A 9,170-nucleotide genomic window follows, 5' to 3' on the forward strand; every position below is an offset into this window, starting at 1 on the left:
GGACCACGTCATCCGGACAGTTAACAGGGAGGTGCTCCTCTCGCACGTGCCACGTGTAGATCACGCGAGGTCTTGACGTCTGGGGTAGGGACACTTTGTCAGGGCACCATCACTGTTGTCCTGGGATGGTCCTTGTTTGTCATTGTGAATATTCTTCCCTTTTACTGATAAACTGTTGCTTAATTTTATCAATAGTTGCATAGTTGTTGGTCTATCGTTTAGTTAAACCTGCACTGAGTGTTGATACATCCATAGCATTTATGGCCTTGACTCTTCCTAAAATTAGACCTCAAGACGTATGCAACAAGCAGCACCAGCTTCACCGGCATGTGGCCCTGGGCAGTCACCTGGGGCCCTGTACTCAGAAGGTGCTTGCTTGGTTTAATGCTCTGCTATGACCATAGCAAAATCCTTAATAACTTCTGAACAAGGAGTCTTATATTTGTATTTTTCACTGGGCCCCACAAATTATGTAGCCAGTCCTGGTGCCAGGATATCAAACTGAACTTTCTTGGGTTCAAAGGTGCTATAGACATAGAACAGACTGATAGATGCCAGGCACCTCATCCTAAAGCAAGGTGTTGAGCCACCTGTGCAGGATTATAGAGAGAGATTGCAAAGCTAGCCATTCCCACAATAGCCCACCACGTAGCCACCTGAGGGTATAGACAAGCTCACTGTGGGAGCCAAGTAAGAAGAAACTTCTACAAAGCCACTCAACAAGCTTGCCATATGTCCAAGTTTCTCCTGACATCAGGATAAAGGTGTGCTTCCTTGGCTTGGGGCCTCCACCAGGAGGGCCACCCAGAGGGGATTGTGACCATAAAAAGCAGCAGGTGGCAAGAAGTCATAGGTTTGGTGGTATTTGGAGGAGTCCCAGGAAGCCAGCAGGAGGAGAGGTAGTTCTTACAAGGAAGGAACTGCAGCCAGAGACCATAGGAAGGAGGTTTGGGAGGCAAAAGACAAGGCAGCAGCTCTGGCTATCTGCAATGCCTGGAGGAACCAGGAGCAGACCACCACTGCCCCACTCGCCTCTCCTCTCTCCCCTCCATGCCCAGTCCCAGAGGGGCTTAAAATAGCAGTTCTGAGTAGAGGAAGAGGCAAAGCAAAGCAAGGGACCCCAGGATGCACCTGTCCCCCACGCAGGCCTCCAAGCCCCTGAGAGAAAAGAAAAGGCTTCAATTGAATCAGAGACTGGAGCTGCAACCAGCCATTGGGATGGACTGGATATATAATTTTAGTCTAGACTGGCCTTTTTCTTATCCACATGAGACTATAAAAGTTACTATATATGAAACAATGTCTGAGATTTCATCAAGGAACAGAGAAGTCCACAGAGTGAGTGTGAAGAGGCAGTGAGAGAAAGAATAAACTTGGCTTCTGCCTGCCAAGTTTACTAAGTCATTTAGTAAACAGGCCACATGGTGTGGTTCAACTACGGTTTACGCCTAGTGCCAAAGCAGACGTAAGCACAATACTGCTCACGTGGGTCTTGACCGTGGCTCTTGGTTGTGTTTCCTTCTACAAAAAAGTGGCCAGCATGAACGGTTTTGCCACCACTGGTCTAGGGATGTAACCACCGAGCAGACAAGGATCCTTGTGTTCCAGGGCCCCCTCCCTTCTGCAGAAAGCATGCTGATCTGTTCTCACTCTTTAACATCTCTCTTTTACGTCTCATGCACATAAACCACAGTTCTCTGCCAGATGTTGCCTCCGTCCTCTTACCAGTGTTTAGATGACAGCTTTTCAAACGTCTGCATTTGGGGCACAGTGGAAGGAACCCAGGCTCTGGACGGACTTGTCTGAGAATACCTGGCACACAAGTGTTAGCTAAATCATGGCTAAGATTATTTTTGCATGTCTGTCTCTTAAATGGGGCCTTGAATACAGCTCCATTCCATATCTTGGGGCTACCCCTGACCCAGGAACTAAGTTCTGATGTTTCTATATTGATTCTTCTGTGCCTCATTTCAAGAAGGCATTTCTTACCTGCCCCCTAATTCTGGCAGAATGTGGAGCTTGTAGCTCCCCGGACACAGTGACTATACTCAGCTCTCCTCCTTGTATTTTCTTCTCTGCCTGCAGCTGTAAACTCTTTGAGGGGCCCAAGGCTAGTGTCTGGGAAGCCTGGGGACACTGTCACCTTCCAGTGCCATTACAACCCCTCGTTCATCAACGGGCTCCAGAGGAAGTACTGGTGTCGCCTACACCCCCTGACGTGGCTCTGCCCCACCGTTGTGTCCACCAACCACTACACTCACCTGCACTATGGTGACCGTGTGGCTCTATCAGACTTCCCACAAAATGGCTTCTTTGTGGTGACGCTGTCCCAGCTGTCCCCAGAAGATGTGGGGTCCTATCGCTGTGGCATTGGAAACAGAAACGACGTGCTGTTCTCCAGCATGAACCTGACCATCTCTGCAGGTAGGGGCTGATGACCGGTGGGTCAAGGTTGGTGAAGTGAATGCCAGGAAGAAGGTGCAAGAAAACGGAGAGGTCCAAGAGGGTTTTAACCACCGGGGGTGTGATGAGGAGAAGCTGGGGCAAGGCAAGGACTTTAAGAAGAAGGCTTTCATCTCTAAGGAAACTAGTCTCAGAAGGAAGGTAGATGTCAGGGCAAACTTTCCAACTGAATGAACACCAGCTATCCTGCCAGATTCCTCCCAAATGTGTAGCTTGTATATCTAGAAAGCATTTCAAGAAGGTAGCGAATTGGATAATGTGGTTGCTTTAGGTCACAGTGTCTCTTTGTTTAGACAAGCAGAGGAAGTAAGACAGACAGGACAGAGGAATAGGGACTGGGCTCTTCCTAAGACTGAGCCCCTTGGCAGATACCTGACAGTTACCAGGTACACGCTCTGTGTGGCAGGTTCCAGAGAACTGATCCAGAGTCAGGCACCCAGAGTCCAGGCTATGAAAGGCCAGCCTACCGGAGAGATGGCATTTGAGGGAGCAGGCAGGCACAAGTGCCTGAGAGTGGACTTGTTTTATTAGATGTTGACATCTAACTGGTTACCCGCTGAGATTGGAAGCTCTACTGCCATTGAAGTTTTTCTTTTTTTCCCATTTGGAGTGCAGTACGTGGTAGGCTATGGGCCCCTGGGAAAGGAAGCAATATAGGAGTCCTAGACAGCTTGAATAGAGAATATGTGGACATAACAAAGGAGATAGGACCATAGAATGTCAATATTTGCAACATACTAGAGAATACATCTGGTTTTCCCAAATCTTTATTTTATCTGACATATTGGCCAAAGACTATCACTTAAGGCTGCATTCCACGTTGCAAACACTTTCAGCCTGGCATCCTTTGCTAACCCCTGCAGGCAGCAGGATGGCCTTCCCATGTGTCTCTCTCTGCTGTTCATGCAGGTCCTCCCAGCACCATCCCCGGAGTCATTCCCGCTTCAGGTGAACTTGTCAGGACGTCCTTTGGAATAGCATCTCCAGCCACCAACAGATGGACCCCAGGAACCACTCAGACTATAGGAAGACAAGAGGCAGGATGGGACAGAGTTGGTTCGACTCCAGGAATCAGCAAAAGAACAGCTTCCGCGAAGAGAAGGCGAACCCCAGGAACCACTGGGGCAGTAGTTGCAGATCCAGTTAGCCAGGTAGAGAGTACCATCTGGGCAACAGTCTCCATTCCAGAGAGTCCAGCTTCGGCAATCAGAGGCATGTCCAATACAACAGAAGGTGTTTGGGTATGGGGCGCCAGAGGCTCAGTAACAAATAGCGCTAGAGCCAGTGAGGAAGGGAGAGAGGCAAGAACTACTGAGGCCGATAGGCCAAGAGAGGAAGCAGAGAGGGTCAGAACAGGCCTGGATGCAGACTGGATGATCACAGGGACCTCTAGGCCATCAACCCTGGTCTCAGAAAAATGGATGTGGGAAACCCTCCGAGAAGCAAGACTGGTTTCTAAGCCACAAGACCTGGGCTCCATTGAAGGAACCACCCCATCTGCAGGTGTGTGGACCTTGGGGCCCACCATCATAGAAATGGCATCTATGGAAGGAAGCACTAAAGGGGACCTAGACAGCCCTACTGGAGACAGTGGTCCCCAAGCAACGCCAAGCCAGGACCTGGCAGCAGGACCCCTGCGGCCCCCAGGCACGGGGTTCTCCATGAACAGGTAAAACCCCAGGCCCTCCTCTCGGTTGGGGCTTCACACTTGCTCCTGCCCCTGGCACATCCCTCAACAAGCTAACCTCTATGCCCCTCTCCATCTCACTTCTCTCCCTTTGTAACCACAAGACAGTAGAGGACAAGGGACATAAAAATCAGATGCTTTTCCTCATTCAAGGTCCTCGCTAGGAGAATCTGAGTATTTTCATGTGTTCTGCAAGCAAAAATCTAAACAATAGAATAACAGAATATTTAGGTGAAACCATTGGGACTTCTTTTTTAAAGATGAGGAACAAAAGCTCCAGAGAGGGAACTTGACTTGGTGAAGCCATGAAGAAAGATTGTGGTGGAGCCAAACGCCAAGGGTACATTCCCTGACTCTCAGTCCTCTTTCCCACTGTGGTGCTTCGCTGGGGCTCACACACAGGCAGTGGAGCCAGAAAAAAGAGCTGGGGCTCGGGAACCTGAAGACAGGTCTTCTAGTCCCAGCTCTGCTACTAACCTACCGTGGAACGAGGGCAGCCAGCTCACCTTGGTCTCAGCTTCTCACCTGTAAAATGAGGGGTGAAGGCCAAATGGTGTTCAGTCTCCTATCCAGCTCCAACTTCCCCTCTCCTGTGCTCTGCCCCTACCACCTCCGCTCCAGAGCTTCTCCAGCAGAGAAGGTTTCTTGGGTCCTGACCCCAGTCTCCACGGTGCTGTTCCCGCTTACACTTGTGGCCTTTGTTCTGTTGGGAAAGAAGCTCCAGAGAAAGAGGACCTGTGAGTTGAGTTTGAGCAGCCCCAAGGTTGGCGGGGGAGTGCTTGTTCCCACCTGACACCCTCAGGACTGGGAGTGGGGGTTGGGCTCAGAGTTGGTGCCAGGACTTCTGGATGTAGAAGTGCTAAGTTCTGAGCCTTTTAACCATTCTCGGCCTTGGTTTCTTTATCAATCCAATGGGAAAATCATCTCTGTATTTATGTCTCAATGACATCCCAGAGCTTAAGGATGATCTCTCCCAAGACACACACTAACCATAAGCATATGAACACATGAGTGACCCCAATAGCAGACAGCAGGAGTGCAAGCCCCAGATGTGGGACTAAACTACTTTTGTACCCTCTGTATGGCCCAGCTGAAAGTCTGCTACAGCAATATGCCCAGGTTTCAACACTCCTAAAGTGAGTCCTCCATGGTGTATAGATCTGGCAAAGAAAGATTGATATTTTCTGGGGGCAAGTGGAAGAGGCTAAGATTCTCAGACCCAGGAACCCAATGGCCTGGCCCAGTCCCCGTCAACCTAAGTGCTCAATTGCAGTTCTGTGTTAGGAAGTTTTTGAAGGGTTGCAGTGGGTGGGGGTGGTTCTTGGGGAATCAGATTTAGTGCCTAGTACCCTCAAAGTGTGCTCTGTGTTTGTGCAGCTCAGGAGACAGAAAGTGCAACAGGGATCACCTTGATTCAGATGACACGTTTCCTGGAACTAACCTTCCAGCCAGATGAGCTGCCCCGTATGGAAAGGAAGTTGCTCCAGGATGATTCTCCTCGTATCCATGCCACCATGACAGTCCCAGAGAGAGTCTCTGGACCCTGAGGAATGGAAGGATATGATGTTTGGTCACTGTGGAAGGAGAACCAGGTCTGAACACCATGGCTCAGCCTCTTTTCTCATCCTTCCTCTACCTGTACAAAGGGAAGCTAATGGAGCTGGGGCTCCACCTGGAGAAGCAAAGGCTGACCACTACTAGGCCTATGAATGTCAAACACTTTCCATAGCCAAAGGTGACGGTGGGACTCAAAGAAGGCTTCAAGAAAAGATTTATTACATACTGATGGAGTTCACCTAGGAAAAGAGTGGAGTTTCTATTCCTGGGGGTTTGAATATTTAAGAGGCTTCCAATCAGTATGGGGAATTACAAATTCTCAACCATCACTTCTAGTCCAAGCTAGTTGCCCCCTTTTCTGACACCTGTTAGCATTCAGCCTGCTGTACATATTGAATTACATCCATGTATACTAGTCTTGCCTTCTCAAGTAGATCCTAAGCTCTTTAGGCAAGAAGTTGTGTTTTATCCATCTTGCTATGTCTGCAGAGAACTTCCAACTCAATAGATCCCCCCATAAATATTTGTGACTGAATGGCTGACTGGAAGGGCATGGGCTCAATGGCCTCTGGAGACTCTACCTGTGCAGGTGTTCTGACACCTCCTTTATTTGGGAGTCCCCTCGATGACTCCATAGGCAGGTGGTTTCTACATAGATACCAAAAGGAACAACACCTAGTCCTCAAATTATCCTTCCCCCAGGCTCAATATGCTATGCAAGCCTTTGGGCCTAGACAAGATTTTCTGGGATTTTCCTAAATTCATGGTAGAGGAGGGTATTTTTCAGTAGATTCTCACTTCCTTCACAAAGCTCCTCTTATTCAACTGTTTATAAAGCCTTTATAGCAAGAATGTTGATGAAGCTGAAAAATAGTTGTGGCTCAGAGTAAGGGATGGGGTGGGGGTGGTAAGAAAGAAAGTGGCCAAGAAGAATTTTATGTGGATTCTGCTTTCAAACCACTTCATCTCATGCCTTTGGGGGACTTTTGCTTCACCCTTAGTCTCCTTGTGCCTGAACTTCATGTTTGAGCAGAGAAGCCTTTGAGCAATAGAAGAGAAGGGAAAGAAAGGCTCTAACATCAAATTGAGAATTGTCAGGTAGACATTCTCAGAAGACTGACCCCTAAGCCGTCAGTGGCACCAGAAACCCTTTGTCAATATCGTCTCATCATAGCTGGTGCCAAACTCAGACAACGTCCCAAGAAAATCAAGGAGGTGCTGTCTTCACATTTGTGAGAGAGAGACTCGTTTTGGATAAGCAGGGAAGTTGCATGCATCTAACCAAATGCAACTACAGAATTTCAGAGCTAACCTATCCAAAACCCTCAGTCTAGTGTGAGGTAACTAACACTCTTCAGGGGGGAAATAACTTGTTTAAAGTCACTCAGTTAACACAGTGATAGCAGCATGAAGACAAGAAAAAGGAACTCAAGACCTTGATATAGTGCTTCTCCACTTCACCATTACTAATAATATATCAAAGCAAAACTAATAAAAAATTAAAGACAAAAGTCGTCTTGCTCTAGACTATTTTCATGCACACTTCTCAGTGACTCACCTGACAAATCTGTAAGAGAGATAGGGCAGCTGCCGTTATCCCATTCAACCAATGAGGAAGCAGACCTTGGGGGATATGTAATTCAGCCAAGGTCGCTCAGTTCGTTAGAGGCAGGGATGGGCCAAGAACCAGGTTTTACAGGATCATTCCACCTAATTAGTGTTAAGAGGTATTATGAGGAAAAGTAGATTGATTTGGTAGATCAAAGAAGTTTGGCAAATGAGGGTTAAACAATAAACAGCTTCCTCTGCATAGGATTTTTTTTGGAGCCTTTAATACACTAAGGTGCATTGTGAATAGGGAAGTTATGCCTGTTTCCCCAGCACTTTGGACTATTGTCTTTTGCTGAAGCAATCTCACAGGACTGGGTTCTTCGGATCATCCCTTTCTCCGAGAAGCTCAATGCGATAAACCAGGGATCAGCAAAACTTTTCTGCGAAGAGTGTTAAAAACAAACAGTGAGCCCCAAATGCTAAGCCCCACATCACCAAAAAGACTTAATTATAATTTCAGCTTCTCCCAGAAATGGAATCTTACTTAAACCAGTCAACCAGGAATCACTTGGTCAGCCCTAGCAAGGTAATCTGCCTCCTGGATCCCTAAAGAAAAGTGACTTCGCCAGAGCCAATTCACCTTTCGCTGGTATGACTCACTTGTCCTGCTCCCTTCTGCTCATAAATGTTGTCATTTTGTGCAGTTTCTTGGAGCTCCTTTCTATGGGATGCTGCCTGACTCATGAATTGTCAAATAAAGCCAAGGAGATCTTTAAATTTTACTCAGTTGAATTTTGTTTTTTAACGAAGGCCAACTAGTAACTGTTTTAGACTGAGCTGGCAGTCAGCCTCTGTCACAATCACGTAGTTCTGTTGCAGTGTTGAAACAGCCAGAGACAACACATAAACGACTAACTTTGGCTGTGCTCCAACAACACTTTATTTACAGAAGCAGAGAGCAGGCTGGATCTGGATCTGAAGCCATAATTTGCCAATCCCTGCACTAAGCCATAAAACCATACAAGACTCTCCTGTCCCTACTCTGTGAAGAGTCAAACCCCATCCTTCCTCAAAGCTCCCCTGAGCACACCTCTCAGAGACCTCCCCTTCCTCCAGTGCCTATAATACTTTCTGTTTAGGATTCAGCAATTAGGTCGTCCTGCCTGACAACCCATCTTAGGAGAAAAAGACCAGCCTGGCAAAGATGTTGGCCAAGTGGCTGGAGTTGGGGGCAGCATCTAGAAGTAGGAAAGACTCTCTAGTCAGGGTGCTGTAGGGAAAGCCGAGGTCCACCAGTGGGAGGAGCCAGTACAAAATCAAAGGGCCAGAGCAGAGCCAAGGTCAGAGTTGCAGGGACGAGTATGGACAGAGGTAAGATCTGAGAGAAATCTTTGCCAGGAAGGAAGTGGGGCAGCCCCGAGTATTTACAGCTCTTTTTTATGGGCCAGTCGATGCCTGGAGTGGGGCACAAGCAGTTGATTTAAAGGGCCAGAAGCAGAACAGACAAAGCCAGCCAACTCCACCATTTGGTATTATCGGTGGTTTGTTTTTCATTGTATTCCCCAGCTGGTATGACACCCATATCACCAGGATAAGAGGCAGAGAAACACCCATTACGAGGCTGGAATCAGGGATGTGTCCATGGAGATTTCTAATCCAAGATCCAGGGATGCACTGACTTTCCTATGATCCAGCAGGTTCTCTGGGTTAGGCACAACTCTCAGTTCTCCTCCATTATTAATGCCACTACTACCTGTTAAGTGTCTTTACACAGCAGGCACTTTCCTAGATGTTTCCACATTTTGTTACCACGTTTGATGCAACATTTCTGTAAGGTAAGTATGATAATGTCCATTTTACAGATGAGAAAACTGAAGCCAGAGAAACTAAGTAGTTAGACTCCTCAAAAAAA

The 9,170-nt window shown here is 47.6% G+C and overlaps 1 protein-coding gene across 3 annotated transcripts in view; it reads left to right on the forward strand.

The window, feature by feature from the left end:
* Nucleotides 1-8,040, forward strand: part of FCAMR (Fc fragment of IgA and IgM receptor) — a 17,474-nt gene extending 9,434 nt beyond the window's left edge. For 2 of the 3 annotated variants that reach the window (XM_023525877.1, XM_023525878.1), the window contains exons 6-8: nt 3,810-4,132; nt 4,772-4,887; nt 5,528-8,040. In XM_023525877.1, the coding sequence (XP_023381645.1) occupies nt 3,810-4,132; nt 4,772-4,887; nt 5,528-5,697 (609 nt within the window). In that variant the 3' untranslated portion in view covers nt 5,698-8,040. The remainder of the gene's footprint in view (nt 1-3,809; nt 4,133-4,771; nt 4,888-5,527) is intronic. The other variant, XM_023525879.1, reaches the window with a different exon arrangement.
* Nucleotides 8,041-9,170: the final 1,130 nt, after the last annotated feature.

This window comes from Pteropus vampyrus, unplaced genomic scaffold (genome assembly GCF_000151845.1).
Source record: "Pteropus vampyrus isolate Shadow unplaced genomic scaffold, Pvam_2.0 Scaffold640, whole genome shotgun sequence".
NCBI classification, from domain to species: domain Eukaryota; kingdom Metazoa; phylum Chordata; class Mammalia; order Chiroptera; family Pteropodidae; genus Pteropus; species Pteropus vampyrus.